At 55.6% G+C, this 22658-nt stretch overlaps 1 protein-coding gene across 1 annotated transcript; it reads left to right on the plus strand.

Annotated features, from left to right (window-relative positions):
• Window positions 1-3621: 3621 nt before the first annotated feature.
• Window positions 3622-22538, plus strand: MEIOSIN (meiosis initiator; the record flags this gene model as incomplete). The annotated part of the gene is given in 14 exon segments (XM_080828556.1): window positions 3622-3775; window positions 3778-3830; window positions 9199-9306; window positions 13475-13586; window positions 14919-15053; window positions 15885-16130; window positions 16183-16332; window positions 17091-17199; window positions 18032-18132; window positions 18593-18748; window positions 19091-19164; window positions 20110-20588; window positions 21343-21432; window positions 21979-22538. Coding segments are annotated over 14 exon segments (2136 nt in total). The 3' UTR covers window positions 22148-22538.
• Between the last annotated feature and the right edge of the window lie 120 nt (window positions 22539-22658).

Below are 22658 nucleotides of genomic sequence, written 5' to 3' on the forward strand. Positions count from 1 at the left end.
ACAGGCACCTTTGTGTATCTCATTCAAGCACCCAGAACAGTGCAAATAAGTGTTGTGTAATATTTATTGCATACTAACCATACGCCAGACACCCCGCAGGCAACCCAAGTATTACCCCAAACTTGTAAAAGTTAAGACAAAAAGAGATGAAACCTCTTCTCCACGGCAACACAGCAAGAAAGCGATTTGAACTGAAGTGTGTTGGGCGTGAGGGCCTCTACTCTCCACTAAGTCGGTAGATCGCTTCCCGTTAAGCTGTATTTCCCAGTCCACCCTCATCGGCCCTGAGAAAGAGCTTTCGAAAACAGAGCATTTACTCTGTCAAGGTACACAGATCGTCGTGAGGGGACCTGCTACTACGGGCCAATCCCAATGGCCCTCCTCTTTGAATCTTCTCAACTTATGGCTCTTTAATGTAAAGACCCTGCTTCACTAGATTCTCAAGGTCTGTGAGCCTTCCTGACTGCACTGGGAAGCCCGCGGTGAAATTCCCAACTTCCAGCATGATCCTTGGCACAAGGTAGGCCCTCATTAGATATGCACCGAAGAGGGAAGGGGGAAAGAGGGCCAGAAAGGAGACTGACCAGATCTCTCTTTCCTCCTGAGAACTGGCAGTTGGGGAGACCCCGCCTCCTCATTAGGATCCCCAGGCCCGGGTCAGCAGGAGCCGGTGGGGTGGGGGCGGGGCTAGGCGGGGGCGTGGCCGGCTGAAAAGGCGGGCAGCTGGCTGAGCGCTGATTGGTCGGCACTTTGGCGCGCTCCAGCAAAGGCTTTGTCAGGAGGCGCGAGGCCAAGCTCGTGCTGAGCTAGAAGCCAGGGCCCTTCTCCAGGCGCGCTTGCGCACGGCCCCTTGCACCCTGCCGTTTCCCCTCTCCAGTCTCGCGCCCAGCACACCTTGGCGGGAACTGGTGGGGGCGTGGCCTGGCCTCAGGAGCTCACTTTTGCTCCCCTCCACAGGCCACCCGCAAGGAGCCTCGTTCCAAGGGGATTCGCGCCCACCCCACGGCCGGGTGGGGAACGCAGTGGTCGGGGCCGGCCTGGGGCTCGTGCGCGCGGCCAGCCTCCCGGGACAGGCGCGAGACACTGTCTGATCAGGCTCCCGAGTGTGGAGCTGGCGTGAAACCAGAAGGGGGGCCTCACGCCATTTTGCACGTCCTGAGGCGGGTGCTGGAGGCCGTCCGGGAACGGGGCAGGGGACAGCCCGCCAGAGGGGAGCCTGGGGTCCGCTCAGCAGCAGCACTCTGTGGTCGTGGTCTCCCTCTGGGAGTTTCAGGGGGACAGGAAGGCAGGCGTGCTGGGGTGCTGGGAGCGAGGCAGGCCAGGGGCAGCTGAGCTGGAGTTTGGATTTGAGGCTGGGCCTAGGTTTTGGGATCCAGGCTCAAGTTTGAGACAGGGAAGGCTCTGTTTGAATAGTGCTGGGGCTTTGGGGTCACAAGCTGTGGGATCTCTGGCTTTGTATCTAGATACAACTAGTATTGGAATCTGAAGGTGTTGGGGTTTGTGACTGGAAGTTTTCCTGTTGGAATATGAAGATCCTAATTTTAGGATCTGGAAGTCTTAGTTTTGAATTCTGAAGTATCATTTGGGGGCCTGGGGTCTGATTTGGGAGGTTTGAAGCCTCAGTATAGATTCAGGGTCCAGAATCTCAGTATAGAGTATGAGGTACAGGAGTTAGGGTCTGGAGTCACAATTTGGGACTTTGAGGATTAAATTTTAGGGCCTGGAGTCCCCACGTTGAGTTCGGGCCTTCAATTTTGGGACTCACATGTGAGATCTCAATTGTAAGGTTGGGGGGTGCACAATTGGATGGTCTGAAGTGATGGTCTGAAGTGATGGTCTGAAATTGGATGGTTTGAGGATCTAGAGGTCTTTGCTTTTGGATCCAAGGCCAATTTGGGAGACTGTCGTTTGCTTTGGGGGGGCTTGGGTTTGTTTAGGGTTTGGGTTCTCTCTTAAAGTTTGTGGTCTGTGGCTTAATGGGATTGGGATTGGGTTGCCTTTGGAGTTCAGTTTGGGGGTCTAGAGTATTTCAGTATTAGAGTTGAGGGGTTTTAGGTTTGGGAGGACACTTTTTGGGTTTTAGATCCTCACTGTGAGAGTTTAAAGTCATAGTTTTGGTGTCCGAACATCGCAGTTTAGAGATCTCAAACCACAGTTTTCACTGGTGGTCTGACATCTCACTATTAAGACCCAAGCTCTGAAGTTAAAGTTTGGGAATTTGCTGCTTTTAGTTTTAGGTGCAGATCACAACTTGGCCCAGATTTACAACTTGGTATTCATGGACTTCAGTTTAGAGTTTGGGGGTTTGAATTTGGTCTCTGGGCCCATATTTGTGGGGTGGTGGGGGACTCCTGGGATCTCTGAGTGCTCAAAGGAACAACATAGGGAAAATGAAGGCTACCCACCATGTGTCCCATTCCTCCTGGAATCTCAGAGGTCACAGTAATAATTCTTTCTTTTTCCCTCTTTGCAGATGTGGGGTTCCAGCAGACACTTGTATTCCCTTGGATGGCCCAGAGCCAGTTCCCTGGGTTCCAGTGACAGGTAAGGGCTCACCCCTGCCTATCTCCATTCTGGCTTTGGCCACTCTGGTCGCATAATAACAATAATGTTTACTGAGCACTTAGTGTTTGTCAGATTCTTTGCTAAGCCCTTTTGTTTGTACTACACCTCCACAAGGAAGTAGGTGCGAATATTACCGCCATCTTCAAGATGAGAGTATTCTGAAATGGTTGCCAAAGATCACCTCAGAGGCCCTGCAGGCTGTGACATTTGGAGCTTTGTCAATGCCCTGCCTTCCTTTCTTCTATTCATGCATTCGTTCATCCATCAAGCAACCACCAAGTGTCAGGAATCTCCTAAGAGGGGATGTTCACAGGAGACTGAGGGTCGTATTAGATTCCTGCCCCACCCGCAGCCTGGATTAAAAAAAAGGGAGCCAGAGTTCATCTTATCCTCACTATCTTCCCGAATGACTTACTGTCCACCCAGCTCTTCATTCATTTTTTTTTTAAGATTTATTTATTTGACACAGAGAGAGACAGGGAGAGAGGAAACACAAGCAGGGTGAGTAGGGGAGAGAGAAGCAGGCCTCCTGCCGAGCAGGGAGCCTGACATAGGGCTGGATTCCAGGACCCCGCGATCATGACCTGAGCCAAAGGCAGACGCTTAACAACTGAGTCACCCAGGCGCCCCTATTCATTCATTTATTAACTCCAAAATTAAGCATCTGCTTTGTTCAGATTCTCTACCTTGGTACTGTGCTCAGAAGGAACACCATGAATAAAATGAAGAATGACCATCCCACTGCCCATTCCTCCTGGAATCCCAGAGGTCACCAACAGTGTTGAGGGGGGTTCTTCCCCCCTTTCTAGATGTGTGTGTGGGGACTGCATCGTATTAATAAAAACTCTTAGTTACCATGAACAGAAACCTAGCTAAAACCAGCTTAGGCATAAAAGGAGATTCACTGGGTCCTTTAATCCAAAAATTCAGGGGCATCAGGGTTGGCTGGTTCCAGGTGAGGATTAAATGATGTTGCCAGGAACCTGCCTCTCTGGGCTCTGCTGTTGCCCTACATCGGCTTCCTCCTCAAGCAGGCCCTCCCTTTGTGAGGGCAAGATGGCTCCCAGCAGCTCCAAGGCAACACCCTGTCAGCCTGACAGGCACAGCAGAGGGCCTCTTTCTGGGAGCATTGATTCTGATTGGCCAAACCTGGGTTATGACCCCAATCCTGAACCAATCACTGTGACTCTTAGCTGGACCTTAGTTCTGTGCTGCTAGTGAAAGGGGAGGTTGGGGTCGACCTCTCTGAACCTCATGGAAGGAGAGTGGGGGAGGGGTGGCCCCAAAGGAAAGTGTTACCAGGCAAGGGGGATGACATGTCTGTCAACCAAAAGCAACAGCTTTATCAACCATAGTTAGCTAATACAATACTTTGACCCCATTCTTCAACATTCCTTATCCCTAAAAAATTCTGACAAACGACTGTCCACTTTCTGTCTTTAACATTTTGTAAGTACTCTCAGTGTGCCAGGTCTTTCCAGACAAGATCTTTCCAGACAAGACCAAACTTTCTGGCCACTTCCATTCTATCAATGGGTTAAAAACAACCTCAGAGAAATGAAAACATGTGTTCAAAGTCACACAGCAAATGGCAGAGCTGGAATTCCGACCCAGGTCTCCCTTATTCAAAAGCTGTAGCTTAAGACCAACCATGAGGCTGCCTGTTGGGATTGCCCCCTGCTTTGTCCCACGTTGGGGCAGCTCTTAGTCTTAAATCTCTGCACATGTCAAAGCAAATTAGGGCCTGGGCCTTGCTTTTCCTATATCTAATACGAGAAATTTGGACAGGCTCTTCTAGCTCCTGTAAAATAAAAGAACTAGGGAGAGTTTAGGCTGATTGGCTCAGAGAAGAGGAAACTCGGGAATTAGAATCATTTGCCATTTCAAAGGCTGAGACCATCAGAAGACAAGAGCATTCATAAAATCAACAATTTTTTGTTGAACACTAAGTGCTAATCATTATTCTGGGAGCTAAGGATAGAGCCAAGGCCACATATGACTTGCTTAGGCCCTAGGCAATTTTTCCTTCTTGGGCCCCTTCCTCCACTTTTTTTTTTAAGTTTTGTTTGTTTGTGGTTGTTTCTTTTTTTTAAGATTTTATTTATTTATTTGAGAGAAAGAGAGCACAAGCGGGGAGGAAGGGCAGAGGCAGAGGGAGAAGCAGGCTCCCAGCTGAGCAGGGAGACCAACGCAGGGCTCAGTCCCAGGACCCTGGGATCGTGATCTGAGCTGAAGGCAGATGCTTAACCAACTGAGCCACCCAGGCGCCCAGGCCCCTTCATCCATTAAAAACATACCTTTTTTTTTTTTTTAAAGATTTATTTATTTATTTGACAGACAGAGATCACAAGTAGGCAGAGAGGCAGGCAGAGAGAGAGGGGGAAGCAGGCTCCCTGCTGAGCGGAGACCCTGATGCGGGGCTCGATCCCAGAACCCTGGGATCATGACCTGAGCTGAAGGCAGAGGCCTTAACCCACTGAACCACACAGGCGCCCCCATTAAAAACATACTTAAAATTATAGTCTACAACAACATCGGCATAGCTTTTAAGAGAAATTAAAACATTTTTAGGGCACCTGGCTGGCTCAGGCAGTGGAGCACATGACTCTTTTTTTTTTTTAATATTTTTATTTATTTATTTATTTGACAGAGAGAGAGAGAGAGAGATCACAAGTAGGCAGAGAGGGAGGCAGAGAGAGAGGAGGAAGCAGGCTCCCTGCTGAGCAGAGAGCCCGATGCAGGGCTCGATCCCAGGACCCTGGGATCATGACCCGAGCCGAAGGCAGAGGCTTTAACCCACTGAGCCACCCAGGCGCCCCGGAGCACATGACTCTTGATCTCTGGGTTGTTTGAGCCCCACGTTGGGTATAGAGCTGACTTAAAAGTAAAATCTTAAAAAAGAAAAAGAAATTAAGACATTTTCAGGAGCCTTGAAAAGAGGCTCCAGACGTAGGCACTGTGCTTACTGCACGTAATGGATAAGTCAGTCTGGGATATAACCATTAATCAAATAGACAAAAATCTCTGCCCTGTGGTGTTGAAAATAAAGAAAGAAGATTTCAGATTCTGATAAATGATAAGAGGATGTGACCAAGAATATGCTTAGCTAGATCAGTTGGTCAGGAAAGGCCTCTCTAAGGGGGTTACGTTTAAGCTCCGAGGTGAATGGCAAAGGAAAAACCAGCCATACAACAATCAGGGCAAAAGAACATTCCAGGTGAAAGGAATAGGAAAGGCCCTAAGGCAGAAAGAAACTTGGCAGTTTAGAGAAACAGAAAAAGGACATGTGTGGCTGGAGCTGGCCTGTTCCCTGAAGACCCAGAGGGCAGAGCTGGGGTTAGTGGGTGAAAATTACAGAAAAGAACTTGTCTGAAACCAGAACCATCCAGCAAGGAAAGGGGCAGCCTCGGGAGGAAGTGTCCGGCTCCCAGAGGCTCTGGGAGCACACCCCGAGTCCCACCTATTCAGGACTACTGCCCAGGAGATGTCAAGATTTTGTGATGTCTCGTCGTCACAAAAACGCCAAAATTTGGCGTTTTCCTCCCGCCAAATTTTTCCCCTGGGAACTTCTGTGTTTGCACACAGAAGGCTCTCAGTGCTTTGCAAAACCCAGAGTAAACACCCAGCGACTACAGATGATACAAAATTCTTTTCCTCAGCCATGGTCAGGTCACACCTTGAGCTTAAATAGGACCGGACACTTTTTTCTTCCTTGCTTTCTGTGTTGTTTCTCGCTGGGGGTTCCAGGGGTCCTTCTAGAACAGAAGGGAAGTGGTATGCAAAAAGTAAATATCAGGGCTAAACAGGACATTAGAGGTCAGCCTACCCCAGTTTTCCTTCAAAGACGGAACCCCAACATCCTTGCCCCTCAAAGTTATAGTTTATACCAAGAGGTAACTGGAGGGGCGCCCGGGTGGCTCAGTGGGTTAAAGCCTCTGCCTTCGGCTCAGGTCATGATCCCAGGGTCCTGGGATCGAGCCCCGCATCGGGCTCTCTGCTCAGTGGAGAGCCTGCTTCCCCCCCACTCTCTCTCTCTCTCTGCCTGCCTCTCTGCCTACTCGTGATCTCTGTCAAATAAATAAATAAAAATCTTAAAAAAAAAAAAAAAGAGGTAACTGGAGACCAGAGATTTTTTTTTTTTAATTCCTTCATCCAGCTGACAAATATATTCATGGTGTTTTCGAGAGGTTGCACGAATGGTATTCTCCTCTACATAAAGCCCTTTTATGGCTTCCTGCTGGTCTTCAGATAAAGGGGAAAAACTTCTGTACTACGAGCCTTTGAGATCCTGCCTCATCTGGCCCCTATCTTCTCCAGCCTTGTCTCACCCCATAAGACTCCTTGCCTTCTGTGCACCAGACAGGGCAGCTTTAGTTCCTTTGAGTTCCCCATGCTTCCTCGTGCCACAGGGCCTTTGCACATGTCCCCTCTATCAGAAATGTGCTTGTTCCATCTTCACCTATGCGTCTCCACTTATCCCTCAGAACCAGTTCCGGCCAGGTTTACTTCCTCAGGGAAAACGTTGTAGATTAGATCAAAGCCACCTGTTTCTAGCAGCCTTCTTCTTTGTCTCCAAAAGGATCAGCTCTCTGGGTGTGCAAACTCCTGAGGTTACATAGCCCTGTCTTTAGAAGAGCCCGATGCTTGGTTTAATGCCCTGCTCTCATCCCCTTGAAATCCTTAATTTTTAAAAAGGGGGCCCCACATTTTCATTTGCAAGGCTCCCCTCCCCAGCAAATTATATAGCCCATTCTGGTACTCATTGGAATTTTATGTTTGTTTGTGTGACAATCTGATTAATGACTTTACCCCTGACGGTCCTGTGAGCTCTAGAAGGGACTGTATTTTGATTTTTATACTTTCATCCCTATCACCTAACACCATTCCCAGCCCATCGTAGGTGCTCAATAAGTAATGGCTGAATGAAGGGCGCTTGCGTGGCTCAGTTGTTAAAGCATCTGCCTTTGGCTCAGGTCATGATCCCAGGGTCCTGGGATTGAGCCCTGCATCGGGCTTTCTGCTAGGCAGGAGGCCTGTTTCTCTCTTTCCCACTCCCCCTGCTTGTGTTCCCTCTCTCATTGTGCCTCCCTCTCTCTCTCTCTCTCTCTGTCAAATAAATAAATAAATAAATTCTTAAAAAAAAAAAAAGTAGGGGCTCCTGAGTGGCTTAGTCATTTGGCATCTGCCTTCAGCTCAGGACATGATCCTAGGGTCCTGGATTCAAGCCCCTTGTCAGGCTCCCTGCTCAGCGGGAAGCCTGCTTCTCCCTCTCCCACTGCCCCTGCTTGTGTTCCCTCTCTTGCTGTCTCTCTCTCTGTCAAATAAAATCTTTAAAAAATCAAATCAAATCAATCAATAAATAAAATAAGTAACTGGTGAATGAGTGAGTGAAAATGATTCTTTGAGGACTTCAGGGTTTGGTTAGGGAGATAAGTGCGTCTCCCACCTGCTCCCCCAACTCCTTGAGGGCAGTGACAGTGGTTTCAAACCCTCTCCTTCTCTGGCGTCCAGTGTAGGGTCCACTTGTGTTTGAGTAGGAGCTAAACACCTGTCTGTAATCAAGGGAGTGTTTGGGGGCGTGGCCAGGCTGCCGGTGAAAAGGTGTTTTAGCTGTTCAGAGCAGGAGAGGAAGGCAAAGGAGGTCACCAGAGGCTTCCTGGGGCAGGTGGCAATTGTACTGAACCCTGAGGGGAGGCGAGACAAGGATTGGTGGAGAGAGGGGTGTCCAGGCATTCCCAAAGGAGTCGTGCGAGTCGTGACAATGGTGCAGAATCTGGGAGAGAGACTCCAATGTCTTTGTGTCCCCATCTGCCGAGAGAGAGGTGGAGGTTTATGTGTGTGCAAGAGTATATTATGCATTATGAATGCAGGGATTCGATCCTGGAAGTTCTGTGTCCGCCCAGCAGTCAGCTTCTGTCGTGCCCTCATTTATTTATTTACCAAGTAAGCAGTGAGTTCCCACGGTGTGCAAGACCCTGTCTGGATGCTAGAGACACAGTACCCACCTGTCCTGTCCACCCCGCCAGCTCTCAGCTCGGAGCAGGGCTCAGAGAAATGCATGAACACGGGGCTGAGGGCCCTTAGCCAAGGTATCTCCCCTGTCCCGTAAGGGTTGAGACCAGAATGGTCTGCCAGGCCAGGGCCTGAGGACCGTTATAAACCAGGTTAAGGGTTTCAACTTGGTCCTTAATAATGGGATGACGTCGAGAGGTTTGAAGCACTTACTAGACAACCAGAGTATCAGGCTCTGTGCTGGGCGATCTCACACACACTGGTGTATTCAGTCCTACTGATAAACCTCTGAGCCTCAATGAATATCTTCATTCCCATTGCCCAGATGAGAAAACTGTGGCCAGATCCGTGTTGCAGAAAGCTCACCCTGATGCTTGTAGACAGGATGGACTGGAGGAGGCCGGGGGGATGGGTGGGAAGGCAAGGGGAACGTCCACACGTGGACTGGGGCAGGGTCTAGGGCTGGATAGAAGGGACTGGAAGGGGAATGAGAAAGATCTGATGGGACCTACGATGCCCAGGACTCTGTCTGGGGAGCCTGGGGCGGGGAGCCTCTCAGAGATGGGGAACACAGAGATGGGTGGTTTGGGGGTCAGGTGCCAACATCCTAACCAACACCAGCTCTTGGCCCCAAACAGGAGGCAGAGGAAGAATCACACCAGCAAACTCCATGAGTTGGCATTGCTGTTGCCTGTGGCCCTGAAGACGGGCACCAAGAAGCTCACCAAGGTATGGGGATGCAGGGAGAGGAGGCAGATGTGGGAAGCAGATCCGAAAATCTCAGTAACCATCCCTTGTCCTGGGGCCCCGACACAGACTCTTCCAGCGACAACACGGAGATGCGCACGGTCCTGCCTTGCGTGGGCCTTTCTGTGATCCCATCACGAGAAGCCTGGGGAATCCTTTCTTGCAAAGGGCAGGGGCAGTTGGGTGGGGGGAAATGGGCAAGGAGCCAGGTAAAGGTCATCACTTTGGGGAATCAAACAGCCCTTGGTTCAAGCCCATCAGCCCGAAACGGCAGGACTCTGGGCAGGGCTCTCGGCGTCCTGACCTCTCAGGCATCCTGTTTCCCAGCTGTAATCCGAGGAAAAAATCACGTCTGCTCGCCAGAGATATTGAGAGGCTCAAACAACACACTAGCCACGATGGTCCTTGAAGAAATGTCACTTCCCTCCCTGAGTCCCTTGTCCTGTGTCCTGGGGCGTCTCCTCGAGGTAGCAAGAGCTAAATCTGCTCTTCGCGTCCCCAGGGGACACGTGCTGAGCTGCCACCTCGCAGCCGCCAGTGGCAACAACTTATTAAGGGACTCAGAGATCCTGAAGGCGTGCTGTGTTTTCTTGCTGTAGTTCCTCTCATTCGGTCGCGTATCCACTCATTCATCAGCCAGTTCTAGAAAGATGGCTGGATAGCAGAAACTGTTCTGGTTACAACGAGGGGAGGCAAAGGAACCTGAGCTCTGGCATCCCCTGGGAACTCAGAATGTGGTCAGGGCGATAAAAGATACGAACACAGGAATAACCGACCCCCAGCTAGAACATGCTACTTGCCTCCCAAGAGGCTCAGAAGAGTGGGTGTTTGGGGCAAGATCCAGACCTTCGGGTGCCAGATCCTAACCCTCACCTCCTTGAGGCCTCCCACCTTCCATCCATCGCCAGGTCACGTTAATTCTCCCTCCTAAGCACCTCGTGGCCGTCGACGCTGTATCCTACCTTCCTGTGGCCTCTCTAGCAAAGGGCCACAAACCCAGTAGCTTGAAACAACGTGAATTTATTCACGCATGGTGTGGAGGCCTGAGGTCCAAAATCGGCCACAGGGTCCCTCTCGGAGGCTCCCAGGGAGAATCTGTCTCCTTTCCCTTTGCCAACTTCCAGAAGCCGACTGTGTTCTTCGGCTCACGGCCCTGTCAAGGCCAGCAGTGGAGCACCTTCCAGGCTCTCTCCATCCTCACCTTGCCTTTCCTGCCTTCGATCCTCCTGCCTCCCACTTGTGAGGACCCCTGGGACCCCAGTGGGCCACTCAATTACTCAGGACCCTCACTCAGTCACACCTGCCGAGTCCCCTTTGACATATTTGGCAACATGTTCGCAGGCCCCCTCTGTCCTCAAACATCTGTGTATGTAGTGTGCATAGATACCGAGATCGACTCCTGGGAGGTGGGGGGGCAGAGACGACTGGGGGACAGTCCCGGCCCTGAAGGAGTGACAGTGGAGTCCGGCGACAGGTGACGTTTCATGCATGACCGCATGATGACATCTCGTGGAATTCTCCCCAGGCCTCAGGCTGCTTTAGTGACCATTGATCCTCTGAAGTCTTAAGGACCCTCTTCCTCCCACCTTCACCCTTCCTTGGGTTCAGTCTAAGTCTCCTGCTCCACGGACAACGTGCGTGCGTCCCTGCCAGTCCCCAGCCTCCCCCTCAACACACCTTCCTGGAGGGCATCACCACGACTTGTCACAGGGCTGGGTGATGTGCTCCATCTGATGCTCAATGAATGAACTGAGCTGTTACGTATTGCCTTTCCGTGTTTGAGATTTGGGGTGTGGCTTAGGTCTGGGGTGTCCTTCCTCGCAGTCCTGACTCACGAAGTGCCTCCTGGCCCGTGTGGTCCTGTGGCTTCTCTCTCTGACCATTCTCCACTGCGAGGAGAGGGGTCCTGCTGCCCAGAAGGACACGGCTGGTTCGGATCTGTCCCACTCCAAAGGCCCACATCCTCAGCCGCTTGGTCACTGAGCACTCAACAGGTGTTCGTCGAACGAATGAATGAGTGAGCAAATGAATGAATCGTCTCAGCTCAGACAGTCATGGGACCTGTCGATCTTGCCTTCAGAAGGTCTCTGGGATCTGAACCTCTGCCATAGCCCCCAAGCTAACCTTCCTGAACCTTCGGTCTCAGACTCTGAGATGATGCCCAACGGCCTTCTGCATAAAACCTTTACACTCCTACTAATCACATTTCATATCACTTGACAGTTTACGAACACTCAGTGCAGTGAGTGCCGATCATGGGCCAAGCCTGGGGTTAGAGATAAAAGATTTGCTCTTGCGAACACACCGTCCAGTTCTCCAAGTTAGAAAAGGCCCTCATTTAGTCCTTTGAGAACCTTGAAAGCGCTCTCGTTCGATCATCGACAAAGTATTTATTAGGAAACTAGCATACCAGGACTTGTGCTGGGTGATTTCACACATGTTCCTTTATTCCGTCCTAAGGATAATCCAGTGAGCCTCACTGAATGACCTCACTCCCATTGCCCAGATGAGAAAACTGAGGCTCAAAGAGGTAAAACAGCCTGCTCCCGATACACAGCCAGGAAGTGGCAAGTTGGATCCAGGTCCTTCCAAAGTCTCCTGCCTGTGTCACATTCCTTAGTTAGATTATAGCTCCCTTCCATGGATCAGGTCACATCATTTCAGCGACCGTTGGGACTCTAGTTTATGGAGCGGTTTCACACAAGTCCCTTTGTGGGACCATGTTTCCTGACCTAGGGTTCAGAAGATAACTGCTAACCATTTTATTGGTGTTCTAGGGATCTAGTCCAATCCACGAAATACTCACTGGTGCTCTTCCCTCACCTTTTTACCAGGCTAATTCTGTCATTCTTTAGGTCTCCGCTTAAATGCTGGAGGCCTGGGGGCCCCTGGGTGGCGCAGTTGGTTAAGCGTCCAACTCCTGGTTTCAGCTCAGGTCCGATCTCAGGGTCGTGAGATCGAGCCGCAGGTTGGGCTCCGGGCTCAGCGGAGGGTCTGCTTGGATTCTTTCTCTCTCCCTCTGCCCCTTCCCCATCTCTAAAATAAATAAATCTTTAAACACAACAAATGCTGGGCACCTTGGTGACTCAGTCGGTTAAGCAGCTGCCTTTGGCTCAGCGCATGATCCTAGGATTCTGGAATCGAGCCCCCACATCAGGCTTCCTGCTCAGCAAGGAGTCTGCTGGTCTCTCTCGCTCTGCTGGTCCCCCTATTGTGCTCGTTCTCTCCCTCAAATAAATAAAATCTTTAAAAAAAAAAATGCTGGAGGTCTTTCCAGACACTCAAGTCCAATTTCAGAATCTCTTGTTACATTCTTATTCATAATGTTGGCCACACCATTGATAATTCTATATGACTTATGAGTTTATTAAGGGCCGCTGTCCTCACTAGATTAAAAATTCCATGAAGGTAAACAAAGGCATGTCTGGTTCACCCCTATGTCCCTGGCCCTCAGTGGATAGAAGTCTCATTTAGCTTTGTGTCTGTGGTACGGACCTGGTACTTGGCGGCCTGCTGGGCAGAAGGCATTGTGCTCCATGCTACAGAGATCATTCTTCAGCGATCAGGGGCTAAGCTACCTCTTGATTCTAGGAGCGCGAGATACAGAAATCACTTAGCCACAGGCTCTACTCTCAAACTAGTTCAAGGTCGATGAGAGAGAATAACTCATGAATAGGTCATTAGGCCAGGACATTGCAAGGGTGCTGAGGAGGGACATCTGACTCAGGGAGGTGGGAAATCTGGAAGGGGAGACCACTGGGCTAAGGCTCAGGGGAGGAGAAGCTAGTGTGGGAGTCTGTAGAGGGAAGAGGAGGGCTTTGCAGATAGAGAATACAGCATGTGCAAAGGGCCAGGGGTGGGAAGCCAGTGTGCATTGAAAAACTAGGCCAGGAGGCAGGCGGACCTGAGTTCAGATCTCTCTAACCTTAGCAAGTCACGCTAGCACTCCAGGCCTCGGTTTCTTTAGCTGCAACAGACTTCTTCCTGAGCTGCAGCAAGGTCTAAATAGACTAGGAATATCTCTGCCCCTGGAAGGATTATCAGGCTGAGGAACGGGCTCCTGCAGCCTTTCTGTCTCTGGTCCCCCACAGCCTCGCATGGTCTTGGGCCCCCATTCCTGTGCTCAGCCCTGTCTTTCTTTTGGGGGCAGAAGGAGATTCTGCTGCATGTCCTGCATTACATCCAGCACCTCCAGAGAAGCATTGATGTGGCCAAGACCTTGCTCAAATTCCACACCACCAATGGGGAAGGCGGACTCCGGGGTAAGTAAATTCAGTCACCATTCCCAGGGTCTGCTTTCCACCAAGGGAGAGCCATCAGGGACACCAAGTGACATCAATGAGCCCCAGTCCTGGGGATCTCAGAGCCTGGCAGAGCGGACAGAGTCAGAGAGACGGGCCTGATGCTGTTAACTCCGAACAGGGTGTCTGGGGCCTCGCGATGGGCCAGGGCCAACGTTAGCCCGAGGGAGCCCCGGCAGGCAGGAGGCGCCGTGAGCAGGAGCGCACCAGCACGGGAAGACGCGCGTGGAATGTCTAGGGCAGGCCGGCAGCCGGTGTGCACGGAGGGACCACGTAACATCAGCTCGACGTGCGCAGGCTCGCGAACCAGATCCTGACGCAGATGCGTGTCTTAAGACCTTAGCCTCCCCGTGCCTCGGTTTGCTCAACTGCAAAATGAAACCGATACTAGTATGCTTGACCCTGGAAGAACACAGGCTTGAGCTGCATGGGCCCAAGTTACACGCGGACATTCTTAGATAAATCCAGTACAGTTCTGTAAGATGTCTTTTCTCTTCCTTATGCTTTCAATCCTTGCTTTTCTCCAGCTTACTTGACTGTATGAATACAGTATATAACACAGGATATCCAAAATACAGGCTAATGACCCGTTTGTGTTATTGGTAAGGATTCTCGTCAGCAGTAGCCTATTAATTGTTAAGTTTTTGGAGGGTCGGAATTAGATGTGGATTTTCCACAGCGCAGGGCTTGGCTAAGGAGGGAGATGAAGGTGAGAATTCCCGAAGGACTTTAAAAAGCCGGGGAAAGCTATGATCAGGTATTTTTTAAGAAAGAGATGCCTGACGCCTAGTGAGCAAGAATTGGTTATTAAGGGAGTCAGGGAGGTCAGTGAGGAGGCCGTTAGGAGGGATCTGGACCGGAGACAGGCCGGTCTTGCGTGGAGGGTGAGGCTCGGAACAGAAGTGGGACCTTTGGGTGACATTGAGGACGGAGAACTGAGAGGCCTGATGGAGAGGCCCCTGGGTGAGCCAGGATGGACCGCGGAGCCCTCGCTGCCCTGAGGACGGTAGGAGGAGGAATTGGTTTGGGATGGGGATGATGGCAGGGAAAGCATTTGGGAAAGCTTTGCGTCTGTCTTCCTTCTGGGTGGACCCCAGATGGCCCTGGGGGAACCTGAGTTTTCGCCAGGGAACCTCTGCCGCCTGGCCGTGTGACCTCAGACCAGCCCAGGCTCCTCCGGGAGCTCAGTTGCCACATCTGTAAAGTCAGCTTGGAGGCCGTGGCCGCCCCCTTAGCCCTCTGCCCACGATTGGGAAGTGTGGGCATCTGACCTGACTTTTCCGCCCTGTGCAGGGCTGGGTCGGAACTGGGGCTCAGGCCCTGCACGGCGGAGACACTCCGCCCCCTCGAGCTCCCCACGTTCTCGCAAGTCCTGTCTTCAGGGAGCCTGTCGGAAACCCCACAAGAAGAAACCCACTGGATCGTCAGGTATGAGCGAGGCGGAACAGGAAGCCAGGCCCCGTGGGAGCGAAGTTCCTTCTCCAGAGCCATTCTCACTCCGGGGCCGCCCAGGCAGCTACCCAGAGCCCCTGACCACGCTTTACAGTGAGACTTACTTTGTCCGACGTCCCGGGCCTTGGTCCCTCTCTCCCTAGCCCTGAGGACTGGCATGGTTGCTCTCCTTCTCTGAGCCTCAGTGTCCGGGGGGCTGGACCACAGGCTGTTGTTCAGGATCGGGAGCCTGCGCGCATACCCCTGCGGCAGCGCTGAGCGGAGAGGCACACGGTCAGGGCTCCGTGAGGGGAAGCTGCTGTTACCATTTATTGTCATCAGTCCCGGGCCAGAGCATCAAGGAGCGCGGGCTGATGAAAAGACCCAAGTGTGGACAGCAAGCATCCCCAGGCCAGCCTCAGCCCTGCGGCTAACTCGCCATGTGTCCCTTCGCTTCTGCAGGCCTCAGTTGCCCCATCTTTAAAATGGGAATTGTACCTAATCAGTGCTTTCCAGTCCTGGCTGCGTACCTATGGAATCATCCAGGGGACTGTGAAAAATGCCTATGCCTGAGCCTCACACCCAGAAAGTCACGTTCCAGGGGCCTGGGGGGCAACCTGGGCGTCAGTATCTTTCCCAGAGCTCCCAAGATGACTCGAACATGTGGGCAGGGGCAGGGAGCCTCGGCTGAGGTGATCTCTTGCTGAGGATCCGAGCTCACCGGGGAAGGGCTGGTGAGCGACCAGGCCCGGCGGGGCCCGGAGCAAAGAGGCCCTCCTCCCCACCCATGCGCTGCCCCCTCTGACGCTCGTCTCTCTGCTCCCCCAGAACGCCAGAGCCGGGCCCAGAACCCGCGCCGCTGTCTGGCCCTGGACAAGCTCAAGAAGTGGGTGGCCCTGTCTCCAGAGCAGCAAGGAAGGAACGCGGGGGGGACGGCCACCCCTTCAAGACATGCCAGCTCCTGCTGTCACCCCAAAGTTGCATCATCGCTGCCTCAAGGTGACAGGAGGGGAGGAAGGTCCCGGCTGACGCTGCTGGACATGGCTGAGAACAGCAGCCACTGTGACTGCTCAGGTCGCTATCTTCCCTCACCGTTAACTTAGTCCCTTCTTACACTCCTTGGCAGGCACCCGCAGCGTCCTGAGCCTGGGCCCAGGCGCTGGGTCCTCCGCCGTAGGCAAAAAGGACGCTGTCTCGGGCCTCCTTTCCATCGTCGCCGTCCTCCTTTTAGGTCCCGTTGTGGGTGGAAGGGTGCTGCAGCGTCATCGTGGCTCTGGTGCGAGGCTGTGGGTCACAGAACCGGGGGAAGACAGGCGATGGCTCCTGTGACTCCCGTCCCTGGGCCACCTTGAAAAGGCGTGGTGACGCACCCAGGAGAGCGCCGAGTGAGATGGGGGTAGCTGGCGGGCGAGGGAGGCCCGGAGCCATCCTGCCCCCATCTGTTCATCTGGTCCCTGCTTCCCGAGCATCTCGGGGCGAGGCCATGTGCCAGTGCTGCAGCCACAGTCTAGGGAAGGAGCACAAAGAGACCCAGACTTCCCGCGGTCGCCCAGGAGGCCGTGGGGGCCGCGAGGAAGCACCCGCCCCGCCTGGAAAGGGAGAGCTTTTCGGCCCTTCCACTAGTTGTGTGACCTCGGGGGAGTTATTTGGTATCTCAGGGTCTCAGTTTGCTTAACTGTAAAATGGGCGTAATCATGGTACCCTCTGGCCAAGGGCTACTACTGACTCGTATACAAACAGCCCCAAACTGTGCCGGCAGGGCGAGCTCCCCATACTTGTTTGCTCTCTTCGGCTTCCTCGACAGTATTCAGGATTTGAGCTCCCTGACAGCTTCTGAGAGGGATGTGGGGTTCCAGAAACCGACGGGGTCATTCAGGGCACCCCAGAGTCTCATGCAGAGGCCCCGCAGCCCAAGGTCTTGCGAGGATGTGGGAGGGAGAGGCCGTGGCAGACCGGGGCTCCTCTCCATCCGGGTATCGGGATTCACTGCGGCCGCAGGAGTAGGCATCCTGACCTGCCCTCCCCTCCCCCCAGGTTGCTGTTGCCGAGCCAGTGCCCAGGGTGAGGGGCTCTACCAAGCCTTCAAGGCCCAGCAAGGGGCTGAGCGGATCCACCTTCTTAACAGGACCCAGCCCTGTCCCAGGTAAGGGAACCCCAAGGGCTCTGAGTGGGGTAGGCTGGGGGGGTCCAGTCTGGCATGGCTGAGGGCTGGGCGGTGAGAAATGAGGTCGATTGACATCGGCGCCGGTGTCTGTGGAGAGGGCACCGCAGGACCAGCAGAGCCTAGCTTTGGGGCTGCTGGCCCAGGGCTGCGCCCCCACCCCCACCCCCACCGGCCCCCACCGGCCTCCCTGCCTCCCATCTCACCCCTCCAGCCCGTCCTCCCTAGCTGCCAGAGCGCCTTCTCTAGTCCCGGACCTCGGTCACGTCAGTTCAAGGCTTTCAGGCCTCCCTTCGTGCCCGTGGGACGGAGCCCCCCCCCCCCCCCGTACCTCAGTCGGCACCCGAGCGCTTCTCTGGCCCCGACTCATCTTGACAGCCCCCTCCCCTGCCCCAACCCCACGAACCTGACCTGAAACACCACCACAGCTTCACTGCTCCTCGGGAGCCATGGCCTTGTGCCCTCCGGAATTTTCACCCCTGATCTCTCTTCCTGGCAAGCCTGTCTCCCTCGTCCGCCAAGAAGACCACCACCCTTCAGGCTGAGCTCAGTGTGGTCCTCCTGGAACACGGCCCACCACAGCCCTGCACCCCCCAGCCCTTGCCTCTCCTCCCCAGCCCGAACCCCCTTGAGGGCAGGCGCCTCAGCTGAGCTTCCCGCCGCACCCCCCCAGCACCCCCCTCCCAGCAGCCGGCACACAGCGACCCCAGCAGGCCACACCAAGACACGCCAGGGAAACGGCTGGGCCCCAGGGCCATAGAGCAGTTCCCGGCCCAGGGCTCCCCGTCTGCCTCTCGAATTCCATCTCTCGCAGGCAGAAGCTGGTGTTCTACGATTCCAGCGAGGATCTGGACAAGGAGTCCCCAGATGCTGACCCTTGGCTTCCTGCCTGGACCCCGGAGGGCAGCGCCCCTGGTGACTGAAATTCCGTGTCTCCTCCTTGTAGGCTGGTGTGGGGTCTTTCCCGCTCACTTCCCTCTGAGCAGCCCTGTGGTGGGAGGAAAGCAGGACAGGGACTCGAGGTCTGCCTAGCACAGGGCTGTGTGAGCGACCGGCAGTCGCCACCGCAGACGGTGCTGGCCAACCATCACGCCTTCTGTGGAGCCCAGACGCTGCCTCAGAATCTTTCTTAACACAGAGTTCCAGGGAGCTACAGTCAGTCTGCCAGATGTGGCAGAGCAGACATTGATTTTTCTGTCTTCGGTCGCCCATGACGTGACGCCAGGCGTCGCGTCTCTTCCTTTACAAAGCCCTCAAAAGGAGTGGTCCACAGAGTCACCCTTCCGCCGCATCGAACACCGTCTCAACGCCGGCCACTGTGCTGGGAGAGACGGTCATTTCCGACACGTCTTCAAGCCTGATGCTTCCTTTCCAGGGAGCCCGCTGGCCTTGGGGCCTCCCCAGATCAACAACTGCGCCGTGTCAGGCCACCCGAGTGCGATCCTAGGGCTCAGCCCCTCCCTCTTCAGCTCCCCGGGAAAGCTGCCTCCAGAACAGATCCTGGGGGATGGCACGGAGTTCCTGACCCAAGGTGAGCCCCTGGGGCCGGGCCCGATGTTTGGTGCATTCAGGAAACATATGGCGATACCCACCAAGTGTGCCGCCCTAGGCTCAGCTGTCCTGGGTGCCCCGGGGTGGGGGGAGGCGGCCCCAGGCCGGCACCGTGAGGGGGAGGCTCCTGGAGCCCACGTCAGGGACCCACCCCCTCTGCTCAGCGTGGAGGTGCCCCAGGGGCACTGGCTCATGAGCCAGATTTGGTCCTGGGACAGGAGATTCCCAAAGCAGAGACCTGGAGAAGGGCACCGGGGCCACCTGGGCCAGCGGGAGGGAGGCCTTTCTGCTCCAGCCACTGCCCGCTCTCCCTCCCTGACAGCTCTCTTCGAGGACGTGTTCCTAGATCCCGAGTCTTCGCCGCCTGACGGCGTGCTTGAGGCGCTCCAGGACAAGGTAGGCAGCGGGTCCGCCCTTCGTTCCACACGCACCGCTTCCTGCTTCATGGACTCCCCCGTCCCTGCGAGCGAGCGGGCAGCCGCCTCCCCCCCCCCCCGCCCCGACCCACTCACTGTCCGTCTGCTCGTCCTTCCAGACACTTTCCATCTCTGTCCTCATCTGCCCGCCCTTGGAGCCCTCACTACGGGCCACTGGGGGCCGCACTCTGTGCCGGGCATTTGGAATGAACTAGACCCCAAGGATAAGAGCTAAAAGCTGCCGGGCACCCAGAAAAGACCCCACGTCATTTTCCAGCTGTGCTGTCAGGCAGGGTCTCTGGTGACCCCAGTCGACCGACGAGGAAACTGAAAACAGCAGAATGAGCCCAGGGACCCTCAGTGGGAAAGAGCCTCCCTCCCGGGCCGGGGGTTCACCTGTGGCCACCGCCCTCCCGCAGGGGCTCACCGCCCAGCGGACCGAGGGGCAGCCCCAGCTCAGGTCCCCACACGAGTGGGCCTCCACCTCCACCGGCTCCTCCAACCAGGGCCTGAGTCTGCGGCAGAAACAAAAATAGCCCCTCTTGGCAGAGCTCTGAGGAGGCGCCGGGCAGAGCGCTGGGTGCTTCTTGGCCCCACGAGGCATGTGGCGTGACCCCCGCTCTGTAGGGGAACTTGGTGCTCTGAGAAGTTACCATTTGACGGGGACGTCATGGCTGCTGACCAGATGATATTAAGAGCTACTGGCCCGGAACAGGGAGGAGGGTGGCGAGCCTCTGAGCCCCAGCCAACGCCCCCCCCCGCCCCCGCCCACCCACTGTGGGGACCTGGGGACACTTGCTTGGACGTCCAGGGACTGTTTGGACGAGGTTGTCTTAAATTCGAGTTCTGGTGACCCGTGAGTGGGGACATGAAGGGACGCTGTGGTCTCCCCTCACGTCTCTCGTCTTTCCCCTTCACCCGCCAGGAGGCGCCCCCAGCGCCCCCCGAAGACCCCGCCGACTCCCACAGCCTGTGCCAGTCCTCTGTGTCGCTGGACCACTGCTACCTGTCGCTGAGCGAGAACAGCAAGGCGCCGTCGGGCTCCAGCTCCAGCTGGGAGGGCTCAGACGCCGAGTCGGTGTGGAGGCGGCAGGAGGTGAGGGCGGGACAGCTGGCAGCCAGGTGGGTCACCCGCCTCCTGCCGGCGCTCACCTCCCCGACCCCCACGACCCTGACGCAGGGCCCGCCGTCCTCCAGCGACGAGGATGGGGACTACACGTGGACCCCCACGCGGCGGGCCGCCAGCCTGCCCGCAGCCGGGAGGAAGGTCAGGAAAGGCCGGGCGGCCCAGGGCCCCGCGAAGCCCAAGGAAAACAAGAAAGCCCCCTGCCCGACCCAGACGAAGAAAAAGTGCGTCAACGGCTTTATCATGTTCTGCAGGATGAACCGGAAGCAGTATATCCGGTGGGTGGGGGTCCCTCTGGGCCCTGGGTGGGGCCCGACCTTCACTGTCACCGCCCTCCACCCCCGCCGCCCCCACCAAGAGCTCGGTGCCCTGCTGTCTGCCACACTGACCCTCCCTCCGCCTCCCCGTCCCCCAGCACCTTACCTGGTCCCCTTGCATTGGTCAAGCCCCGCGAATTATACGCAACAAAACCCCACTCAGACTTAGAGAGAAAGGAGAGCAGCTCCGGGAGCCTGAGAGGGGAGGACGTAGACAGCCTTCAGGTGCGGCTGGGCCCAGGGCTCAGACGGTGGCGCCTGGCCGGGGGCCCGTCTCTCCGCCCTGCTCTTCTGGGTCGTCTTTGTCCTCAAGCACACGGGGTGGGGTTGGTGAAGGGTCACCCCAGGGCTTGGGTCCAGCGACCCCGGGGGGAGGAGAGCTCCTCATCTCCCGCCAAAGTTCTTGGGGCTGACTTGATAGGTCGGGCGCCCAGCCCTGAAGAGCTGGTTTCGTGACCGGAAGACACGGGTCCCCTCCGGGTCCCGAGACTCAAGTGTCCCCTTCCCGACAACCCGTCCGTCCAGCTCCCTTCTTTGACACCCGGGCTCCAGAGGGTGTATCCTGAGGCCCTACAGGCCAAAGTGGGTAGAAAAGATCCGAGTTCTCAGGGGGGGAAACTGAGGCCCTGAGAGGGCAGGGGAGCCTCCTGTGGCCAGACGGGCAGCCTTTGCCCAAATGGGCTGCCCTCTCCTCACCTCCTCCCTCCTGTCACAGAGCCTGTCCCGGGACCGCTTCCACGGCCGCCACCAAGGAGCTGGCCCAGCTGTGGCGGGTGATGACCCAGGAGGAGCGGAGACCATACTGGTGAGAAGCCCCTGCCCAGGGGGCGGGGGGGGGGGCGGGGCAGTGGGGCCCCCGGGCTCCGGTCACCTGCTCTGATTTTCGTGGTATTGGAAACAGGTTGGAGTTTATTGTTGGGGTGGAAGACTTGGGTGTTGCCAACTCTTATGAGATCGTTGGGGGTGACAGAGGTCGGGAGGTGCTCGACCTGGGGAGCTTAGAAGGGCAAATAGCCCAATTCTAGCTTTAGATCCCCTTTGCCCTTCCTGCCACGGGAAATTTCTCAGAGCAGGAAGCCGGGTCTCATTTCCCTGTTACTCGCACCCCCTCCCCGCCCCCCCCTTCTCCCCTTCCCCCCCACCTGCTCAGAGCTGCCACCTGCCCCTTTCTCATTGGCCCCTGAGACACACAGCCCACGTGCGCACTTCTTAACAGATCTCACAGGAGCCTGGGGCCCAGCCCCACTGTACAGACGGGGACCCCCGGGCTCTGGGATGGCGGGGGTGGGGCGGAGACGGCCACCCTGGGGGGCAGGGAAGGCGTGACCGCCGGTGGCCCCTTCTCCCCCAGCATCAAAGCCCGCAGGTTCAGCCTCCAGCACAACCGGATCGTGAAGCGGGACAGCTCCAGCAGCGAGGACGAGGACTGGGGGACCCCCAAGCCCTTCTACCAGCTGCTGGCCGAGAAGGCCCGCCGTTCCCCAGACCTGGCCCCTCTGCTGCCCCCTCAGCACCACTGAGAGGGTAACCCTGCCGCAACCCTCCTCCCTCCTGGGCCTCACCCCTCCCGGGGCAGGCTGGGAGGGGCCGTCCTGATGGCCCCCACTGCTATGTGCGTTTGCCTGGTATTGGGGCCGCCCCGGAACTCGCCCGCAGACCCCACTGCCCTGCCCGCAGCCCCTCCCTTGCCTGGGTGCCTCTGGGGAGCCGCGGGTGGGAGGAGGGGAGCCTTGAGTGAAAGGCAGTTAAGGTGCGGTCTACGGGACAAGGGGCTCGCTCTGCCCTTCTGCCGGCCACCCCAGGACCCGGTGGTTTCAACCCTGTTCTTCCCTCACCCCACTCCTCCGTCCCCTGTTCTATTTATAGATTATTTATTGTTTGCAACAAAATAAAGTGGGACCTTGTTACCAGCAAGAAAGGCAGGCAGGCTCCTTCGGTCCCCTGCTTCCTCCCTGGGTGGGGGCTCCTCCTGCAGGATCTGGAGGCCCCAGGGCCTGCGGTGGCGGAGAACGCACACCTTCCCAGGCGGCC

Source organism: Martes martes, assembly GCF_963455335.1.
Source record: "Martes martes genome assembly, chromosome: 17".
In the NCBI taxonomy this organism is placed as follows: domain Eukaryota; kingdom Metazoa; phylum Chordata; class Mammalia; order Carnivora; family Mustelidae; genus Martes; species Martes martes.